Source organism: Hemicordylus capensis, chromosome 3, assembly GCF_027244095.1.
Source record: "Hemicordylus capensis ecotype Gifberg chromosome 3, rHemCap1.1.pri, whole genome shotgun sequence".
Taxonomy (NCBI): Eukaryota; Metazoa; Chordata; class Lepidosauria; order Squamata; family Cordylidae; genus Hemicordylus; species Hemicordylus capensis.
In genome coordinates this window covers 45,089,927-45,111,780 of record NC_069659.1, presented here as the reverse complement: position 1 = coordinate 45,111,780, position 21,854 = coordinate 45,089,927, and the positions used below count along the sequence as shown (strand labels likewise).

The following is a 21,854-nucleotide window of genomic DNA, read 5'->3' as shown; positions in this document are numbered from 1 at the left end:
CCCCTGCCGGGAGGCTGAAACAAGCCTCCTGGTCCTGGAGGTCTCTCCAGGATCCCCCACGTGCTTGCGCAGGGCATCCTGGAACTTCTGGGGGCTGCACGGCCCCCAATCCCCGCAGCCCCCACCGGCTCCATGACAGAGCTGGCAGGCATGTGGGTGGCCAATCCGGCCGCCCAGGGCTGCTTCCCTGCTCATCTGTGGGGAGAGCAAGCTAAGCCCACTCTCCCCACAAACCCCTTCCTGGCGAGTCTCACTGATCGTGAGACTTGCCTCAAAGTGTGAAAAAGTATGTCCTTTTGTCGGTCCTAAATTTCTTGGCAGTCAGTTTCATGGGATGACCCCTGGTCCTAGTGTTATGTGAGAGGGAGAAAAAATTCTCTCCATCAACTTACTCCACACCATGATTTTATAGGCTTCTATCATGTCTCCCCTCAGTCATCTTTTTTCTAAACTAAAAAGCCCCAGCTGTTGTAGCCTTGCCTCATAAGGAACGTGCTCTAAGCTAGGAATGTACACAAAACCAGAAAACCCAGTTAGATTCAAGTAGAACCAGATTCAAACAGAAAAGATCTGGTCCATTTTTGTGCACACCGAACCAGATCTCAATCCGGCTCGCGTCTGAACCAGTATGGGCCAGGCTCCAGGGGAGGCACGGACATTTTTCTAAAACTTGCCACCTTTGGCAGCCTCCAAGGCTGCTGCCGTGGCTGTGGGGAGTCTCTGGTTGTTCCCCCTCCCGGCCTCCCACTGGTCTCAAAAAGGCTGTTTAGGCCTATATCTGTCCTTTTCGGTCCTTTCTGTGCTGGCAGTGGCCATTTTGGAGGCCGCCACAAATATACACTGGCCATTTGCAGGCCCAGGTCACAAACCCATGCACACAAATGGCCAGCATGGAAAGGGCCAATAGGGCCCCGAAACAGGCCAAAATGGCTCTTTTAAGACATGGGGGAGGCCAGCAGGGGGGAAGGGGAAACCTCTGGGGACCCCCCTTTGGACGTGGCAGTATTCCTTTTTTAAAAAAAATTATATCACAGATTCCCTGAACCAGCCTCGAGCCGGACTGGGGTGGGGGGTGGTTTGACCTCGAGCAGAACCAGGCCTGGCCCGGCTTGAGGGTGAGCCCGCCAGCCAGGCCAGCTCAATGTTGAGCCAATTTGAGGTCGAGGCAGTTTGCACATCCCTACTCTAGGTCCCTGATCATGTTCATTTCCCTCTTCTTCACCTTTTCCAGTTCTACAATGTCCTTCTTAAGATATGATGACCAGAACTATATGCAGTACTCTAAATGTGGCTGCACCACAGTTTTATATAAGGGCATTATAATATTAGCAGTTTTATTTTCAAACCTCTTCCAAATGATTCCAAGCATGGGACTGGCCTTTTTCACAGCTGCCACACATTGAGTCGACACTTTCAACGAGCTGTCCACCACGACCCCAAGATCTTTCTCCTGTTCCGTCAGTTAGCAGCATGTGGAATCTAAGTCCATTTCAGTTCAGGTGTTTGTTGTGGAATGGCTGTAAGGAAAACCCAGGTATTAATAGTTCCTTATTCATTTCATTTCTATGTGACCTCTGTCCTGAAGACAATGTGAAACCTCAGCACCAGATATTCCACTTTGATTTAATGGGTTGCAGAGCAACTCTGTAAAGATAAATAAGGAGTTTGACCATATCAAGTATTTACAGCCTAAATCTCTAAGAAAAGTATTAGCCTACACAGATTTGACAACTGAGTTTTTAATGTAAGAAAACCAAAAAGGCAAGAAGTGGAGAAAGAGGAAAGGAAATCAAAAGCGCAGTTATACTCTATTTTATTGCTAAATATTTTGCTAATTATTTTATTATCTGTTCCAGGGTGGAATATTTTCTATGTACATGCTTAGCAACAATGGCAACATCCTTGACATTTGCATGGGTGTATTAATCACTTATTTACTTTAAAAGATCACATATAGATGAGTAAACTGTCCAGGTTTGTCAGAATATAATAATAGAAACACCACAGAGATTGCTGAATGGGCATGTGTGTCACAAAATTCCAATATAATCAAAGTCTCTTGTAGCCAGAGACATCCACTTATCCCACGATCACAACAGAAGAACAGGTTTGACCAGATACAGGGCTGTCTCATGTGATGCACCCCCTACCAATCATGCTCCATTATTCGGAGGTGCCTTGGGCTCTTTAAAGAGTGACTGAAGGGGAACTTGCTAAATATTGTAGGTGTGTTTGGGTTCTAACCAGAGAACAAGGAGGGCGGAAGGTGAGTAAAGGTTTCTTGGGTCACTGAATTACTAGAATTTCATTTCATTTTTTTCAGTTTCTCTAGCAAGTGAATAGACCCTAGCAGCTAATGTTTATTTGATTTAAAAAAGAAGAAGAAATTGCTAATCCTTTATGTTGCTTCCTTCTGTACTTTGCAGCAATTCTGTATGCACTTATGATGTTTTAATCCCACATATTTCAATAGCATTTAAGCAGCCCAGCTGTATGCAGGATTTCAATCAGCTTTTTAGGTTTCCTTAAAAGAACTTTGCCTAATGAGAGTAGCAAGTTATGAGTTGGGAATGGTGTGTTGTAGAGGATGCTTGTCCACAGTTCCTTTCATGAGCAAGCACAAGAGTATGAGTTTTTTCTGGTGCATGAACGTTAATAGGAAAAAACAGTATATGCACTCACCAGCTTTCTGCCTAGATAACCCTTCTTAATGTTGTTGCTGAAAGGATCATTTCAGCTTTTCCTTGCTGCAGCACTTTGAAGGAAGTAGTAACAAAGCTGCTTTTTTTTTTGAAGAGTCTCTTATGTTGACTAGCTCAGATCTATCTAAAGTCCTTTGTGTGGTGTGTCATATCTGCGGTGATTGTGTCTGAACTTTCATTCGGTCTTGCTCTGTCAAGGGGTGAGTAGAAAACTAAAGAAACCCACTCACTTTCTAACTTTAAGTATCCTGTGAAACATCATCTTATTGGTACATAGCACTGAGTCCAATGAAACTTGTTTTCAAGTCAGTATGCGTAGATTTGCAACCACAATAATAGTAAAGTGTTTTGTATCCTAACTCTTTCCCCCTGCATATACCTCCTCCAAATTTGCTATTCTCTAAAATGTTGGGCATTGATAGTTATACTTTACACTCTGCCTATCCAGGGATATCTTGTTTGTTGTGTATGTATTCTATAATATATAGCGTGCAGATAAGGGAGTTCTCTGTCTAGAGGAGCAACTTGATTTCCAAAACCATGTCTCCTCTACCTCTTAAATTAAGGCTGAATGCATGCAGAGTTGCTAACCTCTACAATTATATTACTTTAAATGGCAGGGCGGGGGGATGCTGATGCTTCAAGGCAATGGCTGTTAGCTGTGAAGAAGTACCCCAGACTCTGTTTTCGGCACATCAGATTAAAATAAATCCAGTGGACACCTCAATTTAGAGCATATTGGACACTAGTCCAATTTAAGAAATTGGGCGTCTTTCCAGAAGATAACTGCTGGAGGTGTCAAAACAACATCTCTGTGGGAAAACACCAGACATACTATGGAAGAACAAGTAACGATACCCTTCTGGAAAGAGGTTCGGAGGCAGATCAACATGGTTTTAAAGGAATCTCTTGAAATAAAAGATACCAATGCTTTACTGGGATATATACACAGTAGATGGAAACTGATAATGGGACAGAAGAAATGGTTTGCCAGGGTTAAACTGGTAGCCAAATGTATAGTGCTCCGAAACTGGAAATTGGGAGCTGTCCCAAATATTGAGGACTGGGTATGTGATCTTCTAAAGTTAGCTGCTTATGGACGGGGAAAAATCTTATATGCTAAACAACAGAGAGAGAGAGCAGATTCTTAACAATCTGGCATAATGTTGTGGAATTGGAGTGAATCAATTGAAAGCTGCTGCCACCACAAATCCTCCCCCCACAATTCATTTATTATTAACTTTATATACTTTACTAATATAACTTTATATGCTAGCAGATAAAAGTGGGGTGGGTAAGGCATAGGAGGGGATAAGGGGGATATAATTATACATTCTTCCCAAAAAACCTGTTAATTAAAAAAACACGATAAAATTGGGAGGTCATCATAGCAAATGACCACATCTCATAACCTTCTATACTGGAGAAGTAAAATTGCTTGATACATCCTAAACTGTCAGAGCAATTGCTAGGATAAGGTCACAGCGTGAATGCAATGTGCCTACATGCCACTGGAAAGTCATGTCTGCACTACTGGCATTCTCACTTATATTTAAAGTGTGCATGTATGTGTATGCAAACATCCCTGTAACTTCTGTACTAAAAAGTCTACTTTCACTACAGTTGGTCTAAAACAGGCTGCAAGATTATTAAGTGGGGCTGGGTGTTTTGATCACATCATGCCAGTACTTTGTCAGCTGCATTGCTCCCAGTCCATTTCCACACCCAGTTCAAAGTACTGTTTTTAAACGTTTAAAGTCTTAAATGGCTTGGGACCAGGCTACCTGAGAAAGTGCCTTGCCCTAAATTAGGGATGTGCACAGACCTGGGTGGGGGTGGCTCGAGGGGGTAGGGGGTGCCACCTTAAGGGCGGGGGAGGGTTCACTTACCCCTCCCACCACTTTTCCCCCACCGGCACTCATTGCCCATAAAAGCCTTCGGGGCGGCAGTGTACCTCCCTGCTGCCCCTTCCCCCTCTTTGCCCGGAAGTGGCTGGAAGTAGTGGGTGTGCATGCTTCTGGCCTCATAGAGCGCCGGCAATGAGTGCTGGCAGGGGGAGGGGTAAGTGCAGCCTCCCCCACCCTTAAAGTGGCACCCCTGGCCACAAACTTCAACCCCCCCCGCAGTGTTCAAACCTGTTTGGAGGCCTGTAAAAGGGCCACCAAACAGGTTCATGCACATCCCTACCCTACATGGACCCCAAAGACTTCCAAGGCTCTGCCTGCAAAGTGAGGTGGGTGGCTACTAGGGAGAGGGCCTTTTCAGTGGTGGCTCCTCATTTATGGAATAGCCTCCCCAGTGAGGTGTGCCTGGCACTATCACCTTGTTTTTTTAGAAGCCAAAACAGAAGATTTCTGTTCACTTTTAGAAGCCAGAACAAAAGATTTCTGTTCACTTTTAGAAGCCAGACTTGGGCCTTTTTAAAATAGGTTTTTAAAAAGCTTTGAAATGTGTGTGTGTGTGTTTATTAATTGTATATTTTATTCAATTATCATTTTGTGAGCCACCCTTTGTTATGGGGTGGCCAACAAATAAAGTTATTACAATGATAAATACAAAGAATCACTTAAGATGCTACATAAACTACAGAGTTGATCTGTAACCACATAGGTAGATAGATAGCAGTAGATGGGACTAATTTCTTAACACATCAGATATAGCATAGGTATGGTACCTACTAAGAAGTCAAGGGGCCTTGGGGCAAGGCATTTTCCACTGCCAGGTGGAAAGAAACATGACTAATTGAGAGGAAACATGGGTGTAGTTCCAATGAAATTGAATGGGTTTGGGGCATGCCATTGCATGCTGGGTGTGAGAAGTTGAACTCCACCTTGCCAGTGTTCAGGGCTTTGGGGTTTTTTTGCCTATGCTTGAATGGGTATGCTCAATGGACGTGCTGCATCATCTGGCATCTGCATCCTGTCCTGAAACCTGATTAATAGGCTGGTGAAAGTTTGCAAATGCTTCAGGCTCCTGAGTCAAAAGCTTTGGCACGTCCCCTGACTTTGTTTTGGAAGTGCTGAAGTGCACCATGCGCGTGCTGTGTAGCCTCCAGCTCCATCTCTTGAGCTCGGGCATGCGCAGCTGATTGTGAGACTGGCTAGAAAAGAGGGTTTGAACACCTCTGCAATTCTTGAAGATCCATGAGGGAACAAGTGCATGAAAGAGCTATGTTTTTACTTGGACCAAACTCTCCATCACATTCCTTCAATTCTTATTGCCACAGCAAGTGTCCTGTTGCCCTCTAGTGTCCTGTTGCCCTCAGGGCCCAGAGATCACCCCCACACTTGTGATGCACTTCAGAAGAGCCCTGAGAGCACAGTGCACCTATGGAGATGGCCTCTGCCCCCCTCCAGCTGCTGGAGAAGAAGGCTGGGTTGTCTATTCATACTGTATGTCTGGGAAGATTGGGAGCGCCTCTAGAATTGTCAGCTCTGAATGAAGCTCTTCCTGGATATTCTCGTCACCCCACCCCATACTAAGTATCAAGCCATAGAAACCTCCAGGATTGTTTTCGATGATCTGCTTGATGCCAATTCCTGGAGATTCCAGAACAATCCTGGCAAGGCTGGTAATAAGAAGTGCAATACAGTGGCAGGAAGGGACCCAGGGTATGTATGGGGAGTGTTCCTTGTTCTTGTGCAGCAATGCTAAGGTGCAGGAACACTCTGTCCTTAGAGGAGTTGCAGGATCCTGGCAACCCTATTTCCCAGCCAATATCTGTGGGCCTCTCCTCTTCATGAGCACATGCATGTGAAGTATCCCTATAGGGTGGATTGCTACATGCTTCCATAAAGACCCTCCCATGTACTTTCCCTCCCTCTTGCTATAGCATTGATTCTTGACTGCCTGCCCTTCCCATCTTTGTTCTACCCCACCCCCACCACACACACACACACACACACACACACACACACACACACACACACACCATTGGTAGTGTCCTAATTTAATTTGTGATAAGTCTGGAGTAGTGGGGAGCTCCGGTGTCCTCTGACCGGAACAAAACAAAAAATCCAAAAGGTGGATCCCTTCTGCTTGGAGCTTACATTCTCTACACTTTGAAAGAGGAAAACAGGGTGAGGAGGGAAGGGCTGAAAAGGAGGGGCACTAGTAATGAAGGGCTTGTCTTTGATTTACTCATGCAAACACTTGTATTTTGCCACTAGTCCAAAGCAGAAATTCCCATCCTTGTGTCCCCAGAAGTTGTTAGGCTGCAACTCCCATCATCTCCAGCAATAGTGACCTCTGACATCCCATCCCTTGTTGGGCTACAACTCCCATCACATCTGGGGCCCTGAGGTTGGGAACCCTGGTCTAGATACAGGCGCAATGACAGTTTTGCATGCCGTGGGATTTCTTTCTTTTACCTAATGTACATAAACTGGTTTAGTCAGCACCTATGCTGATTTGCCTGAGCAGGATCTCTAGGTTATCCATTTCCCATCCCAAAAGGCAGTATAGAGCCATGTTTGCTCTGGGATTATTACACCTTCTACTTCTAACAATCCCAGAGTAAACCTGTGTAGAAGCCGTCTAATCCTGCTTGACATGTGACATAGGAACTTGCTACTTGCACTAGTGTGATATGGTTATGCAACTGGCAGGAGTGGTCACTTTCTCCTCCAGTGCTTGCTGGGCAACTAATTAGCCTGCCCCATCAAAGGATGGTGACCAGTTATTTGACAGGCATGGAGTCTAGCAAACAGTCCAGTGGCAGAAGGTTCGGTTGTACTTGTCTGAATCACATTCTAGCTCTTCCTTGCACCATTGTAGCTAAACCGGATCTACTGAATCATTCTCCCCATCTTCAGGCATAGGCTGAGAAGGTGGTAGTGAGGTCTTCAGATGTTTTTGGCTGAACATGGAACCACAGTTGAATAGGCCTGTGGTTCTATGGGTGTTGTGTCTGAATGAGGGGAACCGGAGTTCAGCATGGCAGCAAAAGTGAGGGTTCAGAATTGGAACTTGAATCTGAACCCTTGCGTTGTAGTGAGTTTTGTTGCCAAAACCCAAGGTTCCAAGCAGCCTATGGTATGTCCGAATTTGGAACCACAGGCTGCTTCCCCTGGAACCAGAGTTGAAGGAGGAAGCTCCTCCTTCAATTCCAGCATGATTGGCTGTGTAGGCTGTCCAGTAAAGAAGGAAGCCCGCACACCCAGCTCCCTTGCCTCTTTTCAGTCTCACTACTGCAGTCACTCTGCTGTCCTGAATGTCCAAGTTTGGACAGGAGAATGAGAGGAGAGGGGAGTGGAACAGTGGGTCCATTTGACCTGCGGTTCTGCATTATATGTGAATGCAGCCATAGACTTGTTCACTTTATATTTTCACCCTGTAAGGGGAAAACCTTGAAGAGTTGCCATGATATGGAGACAAGGGCCTCGTTGTGTGTGGGATGTTTTAGCCCTAGTAAGCAAACTTGGCCCTCCAGCTGTTGTTGAACTACAACTCCTATCAACCCTTGACTGTGGCTGGGGATGGTGTGAGTTGCAGTTCAACAACAAATCTTGTTATTTAACTCTACACCAGCCAGTGTGTTTCATCTCCTAGCATCGACACTCTTAATCTGAGATGGCTATTGACTAGTGGAGAACTGACATCATCTCTGAATTCAGATATTGGAGAGTAATATTCTTGCTTCTGTTCTGCGATGAAACTGTAACTCATTGATAGAATGCTCACTCCATAAATAGAAGAACATGGGTTTAGGTACTTGGCTTGATGGAGCATTGGTCTGACTTTGCATAAGATGACATATATATATGGCTCTATCCTACCTACCTAGCAGCTATACCCAGCTTTTTAACAAAGTAGGAAACAAGTCCCCCACCACAGCTGGCTGCGTAGCAGATGATCTCTGCTGGAACCTCCATCCTTGTTTTTCACTTGCAAATGGGATCCAGTGGGATTGCTGGACTGCTGGACCCAGTAGGATTTCAAAAGACCTTGGAGGATTTTGATGTTGGTGCGGCTGGTGATTCTGTCGATACCCTGGTGGGAACCTGGAACAGAGAACTCATCAGGGCAGTAGACGTGATTGCTTCTAAGCGCCCCTTCTGACCTGCATCAAAAATGGCCCCTTGGTATACCGAGGAGTTGTGGGGGCTGAAGCGGTTGGGTAGGCAACTAGAGCGCAAGTGGAGAACTTGGTTCGAATGTGACAGGATACAGCATGTGACCCATTTGAAGACTTATGCACTGGTGGTGTGTTCAGTGAAAAATGTGTTGGTTTGTGCGCATTGCGACTGCAGGCTCACGCTCAGCAGAGCTATCCCGGGTTGTGAGGATGATTTCTGCTCCTTCTACCTCAAATCAGCCCTCGGGGTCAAATCAGTCCCCTGCTGTGATGCTTTTAATGGGTTCTTTGCAAATAAGATCTCCTGTATTTGGGCTAACTTGGACTCCACTATTTGGGCAGGGTCTATAGAGGAGGTGTCCAGCGATCCCTCTTGCAGTATTAGATTGGATCAGTTTCAGTCTGTGAGCCGGGTCTCACGATCCGCGAGACCCGGTTTGGGGAAGTGAGCAGGAGGAGCGGGCTAAGCCCGCTCTCCCCACTCCCCACACGATCGGCCGGATCAGCCACCCACATGATTGCTGGCTCTGAGATGGAGCTGGTGGGGGCTGGGGAGCTTGGGGGCCATGCGGCTACTCACAAGCAGATAGCCTGGGTTTGCGGAGCGCTCGCTCCACAAACCCGGGCTAAGGGGTGGGCTACAGGAGTGGGTTAGCCGCTCCAGAACCACTGGGCTCGGCTGCGAGCCCGGTGGTTCTGACGACCCACAAAAATCGGGTTAGGCTTTCCTAGCACCGCAGCTACACACGAGCAGATAGCCTGGGTTTGCGGAGCGCTCGCTCCACAAACCCAAGCTAAGGGGTGGGCTACAGGAGTGGGTTAGCCGCTCCAGAACCACTGGGCTCGGCTGCGAACCCGGTGGTTCTGACGACCCACAAAAATCGGGTTAGGCTTTCCTAGCCCGATTTTTGTGATCGTCAGAATACCCCCTGTGACTCCTGAGGTTGTGGACAAGCTGCTTGAGGTGATGTGGCCTACCACCTCTGGATCCTTGCCCAATTTGGCTGCTTCTATCTAGGAGGGGGATTGTTGGAGGTGGCCTAGTTAATATCATAAATGCATCACTGAGGGAGGGTAGGGTGCCCCCTTGTCTGAAGGAGGCATTGGTTAGACCACTCCTAAAGAAGCCGTCCCTGGATCCCTTAGCGATGGACAGTTACAGTCCATCTCCAATCTCCCTTGGTTGGGCAAGGTGATTGAAAGGGTGGTGGCCAACCAGCTCCAGGCAGTCTTGGAGGAAACTGATTATCTAGACCCATTTCAAACTGGCTTTAGGGCTGGCTATGGGGTTGAGACAGCCTTGGTCGGCCTAATGGATGACCTTTACCAAGGAATTGACAGAGGGAGTGTGACTCTGCTGGTTCTTCTGGATCTCTTGATGGCGTTCAGTACCATTGACCATGGTATCCTTCTGGATCGCCTGGGGAAGTTGGGGATAGGGGGCACTGCTTTGCAGTGGTACCTCTTTTATCTCTCGGGTAGATTCCAGATGGTGGAGCTTGGTGACAGTTGCTGCTCAAAATGGGAGCTGTTATATGGAGTCCCCCAGGGCTCCATTCTGTGACCAATGCTTTTTAATATCTACATAAAACCGCTGGGTAAGGCCATCAGGAGATTTGGTGCTGGGTGTTATCAGTATGCTGATGACATCCAAATCTACTTCTCCTTTTCATCTTCAGGAAATGGCATTCCTTCTCTAAATCCCTGTCAACAGGCAGTAATGGGCTGGATGAGGGATAACAAATTGAAGCTGAATCCAAGCAAGACGGAGGTGCTCATTGTGGAGGCTCAGAATCTGAGGGGTGAGTTAGATCTCCCTGTGCTGGATGGGGTTACACTCCCCCAGAAGGAGCAGGTGCACAGTTTGGGAGTACTCCTGGCCCCAGGCCTGGTATCTCAAGTGGAGGCCATGGCCAGGAATGCTTTCTATCGGCTTCAGCTGATTTGACAGCTGCACCCATTCCTTGAAGAGGATGACCTCAAAACAGTGGTGTATCAGCTGGTAACCTCCTGGCTCGACTACTGCAATGTGCTCTACGTGGGACTGCCTTTGTACATAGTCTGGAAACTTCAGTTAGTTCAGAATGCAGCAGCCAGATTGGTCTCTGCGGCAACCCAGAGAGACCATCTTATGCCTGTTTTGAAACAGTTACACTGGCTGCTACTACGTTTCTGGGCAAAATACAAAGTGCTGGTTATTACCTTTAAAGCCCTGGATGGCTTAGGCCCGAGTTATGGTAGAGAGTGCCTTCTTTTACATGATCCGCACTTCACGTTAAGGTCATCTGAGGAGGTCCGTCTCCAGTTACCACCAGTTCATCTGGTGGCAACTCAGAGGCGGGCCTTCTCTTTAGCTGCTCCTAAGCTGTGAAGTGCACTTCCGGCAGAAATCCGTAATTTGAGATCATTACTGTCCTTCAGGAGAGCTCTTAAAACCTATCTGTTTGGCCTGGCCTTCCAAGATTTTTAAATGATTGAAAACCTGTTTAAAATTGTTTTAAATCACTGCCCTGGTTCTCCAGGGTGTTTTAGCTGTTTGAATTGTTTAATTGGTTTTATTCTGTTTTTATAGTTTTGATTTTAACGGTTAACTTGTTTTAATTGTTTTTACCGTGTTGTAAACCACCCTGAGCCATATTGGAAGGGCGGTATATACATCGAAAAAATAAAATAATAAATAAATAAATGAGCAGGTAATGGGAGCGCTCACAGCTCCTGAACTTAGCTAGGATGCATCTCCTACCTAATTAGAATCGTGAGAACAGCCCTATAGTCTGCCTTAATAAGCACCATTATTAATGAACTGAAATATAGACTGTTGGGTGTGTGCAGAGGTACTCTTATCCCTGGACTTTGTGGCCCAAAGGTCCAGGGCCTCCACACCCCCTGGGCCCCATCAAATCCTCCTCAGTCTGTCCCGGGTGGTGTGGCTATCACGTTGCCAGCCTGTGCTGCGCTGGGTGGCCAAGTGTGATTGTGAGCTCTGCCAGGTGCTTTAGAGAAAGAGCGGGGGACTAAATATGTGGGTTGGGCATATGTTATGTTGCATGTTGAAATGTTTCTGCTAATGCATATTTGCATCAATCTACCTGTTTTATATTCTTACATTCTGGTGAGTTCAGTTGCTGCCTGTGCCCTCAAGAAGCCACTCATTTAAAATTCTGTGTGTGTCATGGTGTGTGTGTGTGTGTGTGTGTGTGTGTGTGTCTCTGTGTGTGTGTGTACATGTGCGCTCAGGGGTGGGGTGATGCTTAACTTGCGGGGGGGCGGGTGGAGGTAGGCAGGCCTCCAAAACCCTTTAAGTCTACAATTACATGTTTGTGTGTGTGTGTGTAAATTGTTTGGGTGTTGAGGGGCATGGCTCCAAAAGGTGGGATAAGAAATTCAATCACTCAGTGTGGTTCAAGATATTGAGGCTGTGCACATCATGATCAATGTGTAGATCCTCATGGGGTTAGGTGCTCCCCACACACAAGCAGTCACTCGTTCCTGAGCAGCCGGATCGGCCACCCAGATGAACGGCTGCTTCGGTTAGGTGCTCCCATGTGCAGCCGCAGCTCCCTCAGGAGCTCCAGGGGAAGGGGAGTGCTTCTGGGTGCCCCCCCCCAGCTCCCTGGGAAGGCATCTTGCGAGTCTACAGTGCCTTCCTCGGGTCCCAGCTCTCCCCACCCTGAGTGTGTCAACCATGGCTGCTTCGATCAAGCAAACAAGGTTAACGGAGCACTTGTTCTGTTAACCTCATTTAAAGGGAAGGGTTTTTTTAGGTGGGCTAGCCACTGTAGAACCACTGGGCTTGCCTGTGAACCTGGTGGTTCTCATGATGGGGGACAAACTGAGCTGGGCTCCCTTAGCTTTCCCCCCATCGTGAGAATAGCCTCATTGTAGAGCTTTGGGGCGGGGCTTCTACCACAAACAAACATGGGTACCTCTCTGGAATTTACAGCAATTTATAGGTGTTTGTTCTGTGTAAAAAATTATTTAGAAAGTAGGCTTATTATAGCCTTCAATTTACCTCTTCATTTTGTATGAATCACTTGCAGAATGTACATTTTGGCTTTGTTTTGCATTCTGGGCAAATAGCCAAGAGCAGATCAGAACCCTGATCTGGAAAACAAGCATGACGGTGTCATCTGGGACAAAAAAATACATAAAACTGGTCTGAGATTAGGTCTGAGCAAACTTCCACTATAGCTGTAGGGTAAGTGGAAAGAAGAAGCCTGTTTAACCGGCTGATGTGGAACAGGTCTGAGCAGGGACACTTGGGCTCCTGTGACATGAAGAACCATATGCACTGATCCCCAAAGTATTGTGGTTGACAAAGTAGGCACAGACTTATTTAGCAGGAAGAATATTGGGGAAGGGGATAACAGGGAAAAGTGTTTCTGGCTCATCAGCATTTGAAAACTAAAGACTGCAATTCTGTGTACATATGTTCCCGAGTAAATTGCCACCCTTCCACTTGGTGGGACTTTGGAGTAACATGCTTAAGATCTATCAATCAGTTGCTTGAAGTGTCTGTAGAATTACAAGTTTGGAGTGTGACACAATAGCTGGCATAGCTGGCCCCTGCTAACTGACCCCTGAACAATAGCTGACCCCTGCTAACTGGGCAAAGAGGCACCTTTTACCGTGGTGATTCTCTTTATTTAGCAGGGGGAGAGTAACTGGCCCTATCCACCACCCCCAGCACAGTACTTCCAGTGACTGTAGCTGGGGTCTATCTTGTGTTTCTTTTTAGAATGTGAGCCCTTTGGGGACAGGGTTCCATCTTATTTGTTTGTTATTTCTCTGTGTAAACCGCCCTGAGCTATTTTTGGAAGGGCAGTATAGAAATCGAATAATAATAATAATAATTATTATTTATCATGACACCACTACCCCACAATGTTTGGTAGAAAAACTTAAAGCTCTTGCCAGGGATGGCTCTTCCATGAGGCAAAGTGAAGCAGTCACCTCAGGCAGCAGATTATTGGGGCAGCAGTGAGGTGCCCAGATGCCTTTCTGCTCCCTGCTTTGTTTTTTTAAAGAGGAGGAAGGTGAACACACGGGAGGCAGCATTTAGCAACCTGGCTGAGGGGCACTGCATTCTTGAACCGCCACTGGCTCTTGCTGTGGCCCCACTAGTTCTAACCTGACTTACTGGTTGAAGCCCAATTACTTAAGCCAGGGACACAAGGAGAGTTTGGTCAGCATCCTAGATACCAATTCAGCATCAGGGGCAACTTGAGAACAGCTAGTTTGCAGGGAGGAAATAACCTTATTAGAGGTGCAAGGATTTGCTATGGATTATAGACTTATAGAGAAAAGATAATCTGTTTGCACTTGACATTTTCAAATTTATTCAGAAAATGGGCCAGATTCCTCTTAGAAAATACCATCTTTTGGGATTAGGCCAAACCTTCCAGTCTAAAATTCCACCATAAAATACTATGACTGTGTTGTCTGACACTTTGCTGTAAATTTCAAGTCTGGTAGATGGGGGAGCAAGAAATATTTCTGGGAAGCACCCTCTGGCCCTTGGAGTCGACCCTGTTCAGAATTGCACTTTGCTGCACCAAGTGTGTGTATTTCGCTTCAATATTTCATTATTGTTGTCTTCCCAATGCTTGAAAGTAGTTTTCAAAGAATCTTGCTGGTAGAAAATAAGTGTCTGAATTCCAATAGCCTAGGAATGGTCGGAACTGTCGGAGCTAGGACCCTGGCAGCATCAGCTCTCAGCTGCCATGTCTCATAGTGACCACGCAGGGGGTTGGGGGGTAGGGTAAAAGTGCTGGACTCCTCCCCTCTTTGTTTTCCCAGTGCTAGTCTCCATTTTGTCCAGAGGCGTAACGGAGGGAAACGGCGCCCAGGGCAAGCTCTGCCCCTGAAATTGCGCCCCCGCCCCCCCATACCTGTGCCCTGGCCGGACTCCGCGGCAGTGGTGGATCGCGCGGCGGTGGTGGGCAGCGGCGGATCATGTGCCCCATGGCTTGTGGCGCACAGTGGTGGCGTGGGAGTGACCGAGTGAGCGCAGCAGTGGCGGGCTGCGGCGGGAGTGAGTGTGGCGGTGGTGGGCAGCAGGAGTGAGCGCAGCGGCGGCGGGCGGTGGCAGGAGTGAGCGCGGCGGTGGCGGGCGGCGGTGGATCGCTGAGTGCACAGAGCGACGCCAAGGCCTGCTGTCTGGCCCGGCGTCGCTTCCCAACTGCGAGGCGCGCCTGTGCAGTTGGGAAGCGACGCCGGGCCAGATGGCAGGCCTCGGCGTCGCTCTGCACACTCGGTGATCTGCCGCTGCCCCACCCGCCACCGCCGCGCTCACTCCCGCTGCCGCCTGCCGCCGCGCGATCCGCCGCTGCCCACCACCGCCACACTCACTCGGTCACTCCCACGCCGCCACTGTGCGCCACAAGCCATGGGGCACATGATCCACCACCCACCGCCACGTGATCCGCCACCGCCTGCCGCCGTGTGATCCAGGGGGGATGGGGGGGCCGCACTTTTTGGTGCCCCCCACGTGGCCCAACAAAGTGGTGCCCAGGGCACGTGCCCTGCCTGCCCCCTATTTTTACGCCCCTGATTTTGTCTCTCCAGAGATGGCTGTTTGTTTAGTCTCTCTCCCCTCTCAGCCCTAAGCTCAGCTTGCCTACCCTTTTGTAACTTCTAAATAAATCCTTGTTCTTCAAACTTAACAAACTGTCTCCAGACCTCTTGCTTGGCTGAATTCTCCCCAAACTGTCTTTGCTCTGCTAATGGGAGTTGAAGGGTCATTCTTCCCCTACAGGAACCACAATCCAGTCCTGAAATGGACTCCCTTAAACTCAAGACCTCCATTCAACATGTATAACTGCAAGCTTTCAATCCAAAATCTTGATGGATTCAGTTGGAAGGGAACCAGATGTGGAGCCACCACTGGGCGAAAAGGTTCAAAGAACCTGGGCTGCCACCAATCAGGGGCCGTGAGCACAGCCCCAGACATGCCCCCGCGTCTAACGCGGGGGCGTTATTTTGGTCCCAAACGGGGCCATGTGGCCCCATTGGAGCTGAAATCGGCCTGCACTGCATTGGCAGCGCGGCCAGAATGACTCTTCCTGCCTTAAAGGCAAGGAGAGCCGCTCCTGGTCTCGCTGCCAATGCAGCGGGGCTGATCAGTCTTCCTCCCAAACAGGGCCACATGGCCCCATTTAAGAGAGAGATCGGCTTGTGCTGCATTGGCAGCGCGGCCGGAACAGCTCTCCCTGTCTTTAACGCAGGGAGAGTCACTTCGGCCCACAGCGCAGGCCCTTCTCCCTTCCAAGCGGGGTCACGTGGCCCCGTTGGGGAGGGAGGCCATGCCCTCCACCTCTAACATCTGACAGGGGGGCATGGCTAGCTGGGCCCCTGCATCTGACATCAGATGCAGGGCCAGGGGGCCACTGTTGCACAAGGGCCGCCGTCAGCCTCGCTACGTTCCTGGAGGGAACCACTATTAGGAGTTTAGTTAGAACTGCAGGGATGTCCTTGGGTGCCCCTTCATTCTCAAACCTTTTGAGGCTGAAGAATGAACGCTATTCCTTGAAAGAAGTGGGATGAATCGGTTTGACTTCAGAGCCCAGAAAGGAGATAGCTGCTATTGTGCTCCTTATTCGGGAATACAGATTCCTTAATACCTGAGCTGTTGCTAAGCCTGTGATGCTCGAATCTTATTTTCCTGTATTTGACATTGGTTGATAAGATTTAGTTTAGCTTGCTATGGGAGTGGATGCATTGTGGCACTTTAGAAATACTTCGATCATTCAGAATTGATGCGGCCATACTTGGAGGTAGATTATCTGCTATGGGGATAGGGCTGTACCTTTAGTGTCAGAACATCTGCTTTGCATGCAGAAGGTTCAATCCCTGACATCTCCAAGTAGCGCTGGGAAAGACTGCTGGCTGGAGAGCTGCTGCCAGTCAGTGTAACCAACACTGAGCTAAATGGACTGATGGTCTGACTTGGTATAAGGCAAGTTCCCGTGTCCCAGGATTTGATAGGTTAGGACTATATCTATATCTATATCTATATCTATATCTATATCTATATCTATATCTATATCTATATCTATATCTATATCTATATCTATCTATCTATCTATATGGCAACCTTGGGTGATGCTGCCATGAGATAATCCACACCACTTTGTTTCTGTCCAAAGAAGGACCTGGTGCGTTGTCCCTGTAACTCCTTTATGCTAGCACAGGCTTTCCCGGCCTGGGGTCCCCAGATGTTATTGGGCTACAATGCCCAGCCACTATAGACTCTGGCAAACTGGCTAACATGGGAATGTAGTCCTCCAACATTTGAAAAACCAAGATTGGGATTCTCTGTGCTAGATTATAACAATTGTCTTGGCATAAACAGAAGTTGAGGAATGTTGGGCTTGCTAAATCTTAGGGTGATGCCCCTGTCGGAGTCTCTGCAAAGGGAGTGTGAATTCCATGCAGAATGCCTGCAATGGGAAGAATGTAGGGTAGAGAGGCTGAGAACTTTCAGCAATGTGACTGGAATGCAACTCTCCTGGTCTTCATGTTCTAGCGACAACTGGCTCTTCACATTCTCTTCTTGGGCCGGTTTTGTCACGGATGCTGCAGCATAGTTCTAGTTTCTAACCTGGGTGTGACTTTCTCACTCAAAAGATTGAGTCAGGCTTGCTGCAGGCAATCTGCAGTGCAGTGTGAGAGCGATAGTTCAACCATGCTGCAGAACCCATAGCCCAAGGAAGAAGGTGCCTCCTAGATGGGAGGTGGGCATGAGAAGTTATGATGAACGTCATATATGCCAAAACTTTAAGTTTCGCAGCTGTGGTGTGATGCACAACTGAGTGAAACGATTGCTATCTTAGCACTGTGATCATTAAGAAGGTGAAGATGTTAGCTGTGAATCGAAACAGGGTTTACATTACAAAATTGTTGTTAACGTCTAGTAGTATTGTAGGAAATGAAGGCAGTCTTTCATTTTACACTTCCATGCTTGCAGCTCCACACCTCTGATGGTGACTTCTACATTGAACTGGATGCAATTGTCACCTGCAAAATGAATTTATTGTTACAAGATTGAGGTTGTGAAGGCTGACTGGCCACCTTTTTGTTAAGCAGATTACGGATATTGACCCAGGATGCCTGTATTAATGTTTCAATAGCTGGGAAACAGACCGAGGTAGCTGGGGAGCCTTCTCAACAGGGGGAAAGACATCAGAGCTTGTAAGGCAACACCTTTATCCTAAAGCTGATGTGGGGGACCAATGTGTGAGTAGAAAGAGAGAGGCTGAATTATGGAGCAGCTGAGAGCAGCGTGGCATCCTGAGCTTCTCTCTGGGGATCTGAGGTGACCTACCGCTGGCCTGTCGAGCATTTATGCTGCTAGTGTCCAGATGCTCAACTTGCAATATCTGTAAGCAAAACAAATATTACAAGGACAATCTATGCCTCCAATGATTGCTCTTCCAAAGGAAGCCAATGAAGCTCTTCTCATGATTGGTGAGAAGAGCTTCTTCTGGGTCTGCGGGGAGAGCGGGCTTAGCCCACTCTCCCCACAGACGATCAGAAGTCAGCCCTGGGTGGCTGGATTGGCCACCCAGATGACTGCTGGCTCTGTCACAGAGCCGGTGGGGGCTGCAGGTATCGGGGGCCATGCGGGCCCCATTCCAGGATGTTCCAGGATGCCCTGCGTCCTGCGTTCCAGGATGTTCCAGGATGCCCTGCGTGAGTGCATGGGGCATCCTGGAGAGACTCCCGAGCCCGGGAGGCTGCTTGCAGCCTCCCGGCCAGGTGTCTTCTCATGTGTCACCATGCCCCACGGCAACACACAAGCAACCAAATTAGGTTAACGGGATGCTCGCTCCATTAATTTCATTTAAGGGGAGGGAGAATTGGGTAGGCTAGCCGCCTTGGGAGCACAAGGTTCACCTGCAAGCCCGGGGGTTCCCACCATCCCTGGAAAGTGGACTAAGGTCCCTTAGCCCATTTTCCAGTGATCGTGGGAATAGCCTCAATATCTGAGAAGTGCCACACCCCTGGACCTTCACGAACACTACCCTTCTACCTAAGATGAAGAAGTCCTGTGTGTATGAAAAAATAACCTGGGAAGCAGTTGACAGTTGAGTTCCCATTTTAAACAAATAGCACTGTTTAGTAAGATTGTCTGGGAAGAACTGCCACTTCCAAGCATGGTGGATTGAAGGTGACTTTAGGAAAATAGAAGAAATTGGTATTGTTTAAAGGGTACACTTGTACCACAAGAGACAACTTCCATGCATTCATCTTGTAGCATGAGTATAATGTTTAAAGGCCTGCCACGATATGGGCAGGGCATCACTGGGGGTCTTTCCCATTGAATTGGCAACTCATCAGAAGATAGGTGTTACTGGAGTGCCTGTGACATATGGGTGGCCATATGTCCTCTATTATAGCGAACAGTCCTCTTTGGGGGGACCATGGCCTTTTTTCTCCTTGTTGTTTTGCAATGTGGACCTGGCCACCCTACTGACAATCAAACAAGGGAATATATCTAATAAAGCATAATTTTGTGCATGTTTCTGCCTTGTCCAGGATTTTGGCAGCTTAGTGGGTGAGGGGCAAAAAGATAAGAGATTTTATACATGTTTATGTTTTAATGTTACCATTGGGAAAGGTTGGGCTCTTGTATGTATAGATGGGCATATGACTCAACATGTGCAGATTTTATACAAATTAGTGTCCTCTTTTCATCCCCTCCCCCCATTTTTGGTGATGAATGCCCCATATGTCCTTTCTTTGATTAATTTCCTCCTTTTGGAGGAGAGGGGGGCAATGTGGACCTGGCCACCCTACGAAAGCATGAACCCACAAGAAAGTGCTTCCTGAGCGCTCCTACAGTGTTGAAAGGGCACTCTAGTGACTGTATAATCAGATACAACCAAGTGTTCCATGGCTTATCCATATGACCTGTCAAAAGAGAAGAAAGGTTAAGATTAATAAAACGCTTAGGATTTGCTTACTCTGAACCTCATGTATAGTTGAATTTGAGATGAAGGTTGTGCTACCTGACAAGATGCACGCACCTTAGATCATTTTTGAACATCTGCACTGAAGAACTTAGCCACATTTGTTTTTTGTTTCTCCTTTCACTACCTCTAAAATGTTCTATAGAAGTCTTACACATAAGATTGAAAAGGAGGTAGAACACTCCTTACAGAAAAGATTTTGTGGATAGCTCGTTTTGAAGCTTCTTTCTTGAAGTGGGAAGTGTGCTAATTTCTTATTTCTGAGGACAGGGTGGTGTGTGGAGGTGGCGGGGGCAGCTACAATTCCTGAGGGACCCTACAGTGCTGATAAATCTGACTCTCCTCTAGGTTGCATTTCAAGCTGAATATGGCAAAAGGCGACACTGGCGTGCGATGTTTCCAAGCCTTGCTGATCCTAGGGAATGTTGTCCTTGGGGTAAGTGAACAAAGAGTGCAGATGTGGCCCCTGCCACCCCACTCCTCTTCCAGAGAGGCAGGAGGGAGAGCACAAAGAGCAAGCTGTCGCACACCTGGTGTACCCCTTCTCCCTTAAGGGCTCAGAAACATTCCCCCTCCCTCATTCTGCCCTCAGGATTGTGGGTACCTTTTTAGCTCACTTTCCAAAGGGAAGAAGGCTTATGAATCTGTGTGTGTCCCTAATAACAGTTGTGGTTCCATCCAATATAAACCAAATTTGCAGCACGTAGAAGGAAGTCCTAGGGGACCCTCACAAGCATTCCCCCCCCATTCACCATTTTGGTTCAAAATTGTGACCACTCAAAGTATAAGTACCTTCTCACAACTCATGTGTTGAACCATATTTGTAACACATAGGATGCAGTCCAAGGTTGTCCTGATGGAGGGGGTGGTCGGATATCTCTACATTACACACGGCCATCTTGAAAACAGATGGTCATAGACGTAAGCATCTCCCCTTTAAAATGGTGGGAGGAGTTAGACCAACAAGCATGGTTTCCAAGAACAGTAATCAAATACCATGCATTTTAGATTTCATTCCAAACTTTTAGTGTCACTTTGGAGTTGAAAGAAGTAGGCTCCCTTCATTCTGCTTGGAACTACTAATTTTAATCTTGCATTATTCTTTTAATAATGCAGACTTCCTGAGTGGGAGGGAAAGGTTTATAGAACATTTATAGATTCCAGTACTATATTGTGCAAGGTCAGAAACAACTAAGCTATTTCACTCCCCCAAGACCCTCTCCTAAAGTAACACAGGAGAACAGCAAAGTGTCAGGGTGGAGGGGGAATATTAGCTTTAACACAAGCAACTGATATTGCAAAACAGCTTGTGCCTGTTTTTAAGAGGCATTTGCTGTCATGCGAAGAAACACAGAAGTGGAGCACTCAACAGGATAGGTCATACGATGGAAGTGTGGACTGTGTACACTTTTTGTGGGCTTCCAGTCACAAATTGTATGAATGTTGGCTGATCCAGAGTACCTTTTTTATATGGAGAGCATGTGCAAGTTTTGAGCAGTGTGGCCAGGCTGTTGCCTTTGGATGACTGTTGTGTGTCTCTGGTTCTCAGTGTTGTGGCCTTGCACTGATGGCAGAGTGCATATTCTTCGTGTCGGATCAGCCATCATTGTATCCCCTGCTGGAAGCCACTGACAACGACGATATCTATGGTGCTGCCTGGATTGGAATCTTCACTGGCTTCTGTTTCTTTTGCCTGTCTGTCCTTGGTATCGTTGGAGTCCTAAAGTCAAACAGGACAATGCTGCTGGTGGTAAGTTGGATGGTAACCAGTGGTGTGCAGTGTTTTCTCATGATCCTTGGAAATTGGTCAGCTGGCTGTGTGTAGAGATATTCCTGGCTTTTGCGAAAGGGAATGTCTTTAGCAGTGATAAATGTGTGTGAGATGGTGGCTAACATCCTGACTAAGCCAGTGGCAGTGTGTGAAGAAGACACACCTGCAGTGTGGAAGGCATCCAGAGTATTGCATAGGATGCGGGGCAATTTTGCTGATCTCTGCTTCCCCCAGAAGTGACATGCAGCAGCCAAAAATATGTCCCTGAGCAGAAATAACCTGCACCACTCCAAAATATGCCCATTATGTCTTTGTAGCCTCAAGGATATATT

The 21,854-nt window shown here is 47.5% G+C and overlaps 1 protein-coding gene across 3 annotated transcripts in view; it reads left to right on the top strand.

The window, feature by feature from the left end:
- Positions 1 to 21,854, top strand: part of UPK1B (uroplakin 1B) — a 45,978-nt gene that overhangs the window by 11,892 nt on the left and 12,232 nt on the right. The window contains exons 1-3 of one of the 3 annotated variants that reach the window (XM_053304495.1): positions 2,148 to 2,266; positions 20,100 to 20,187; positions 21,301 to 21,501. In XM_053304495.1, the coding sequence (XP_053160470.1) occupies positions 20,119 to 20,187; positions 21,301 to 21,501 (270 nt within the window). In that variant the 5' untranslated portion in view covers positions 2,148 to 2,266; positions 20,100 to 20,118. Of the gene's footprint in view, positions 1 to 2,147; positions 2,267 to 2,553; positions 2,903 to 20,099; positions 20,188 to 21,300; positions 21,502 to 21,854 lie in introns of those variants that run through there. The other 2 variants (XM_053304496.1, XM_053304497.1) reach the window with 2 other exon arrangements.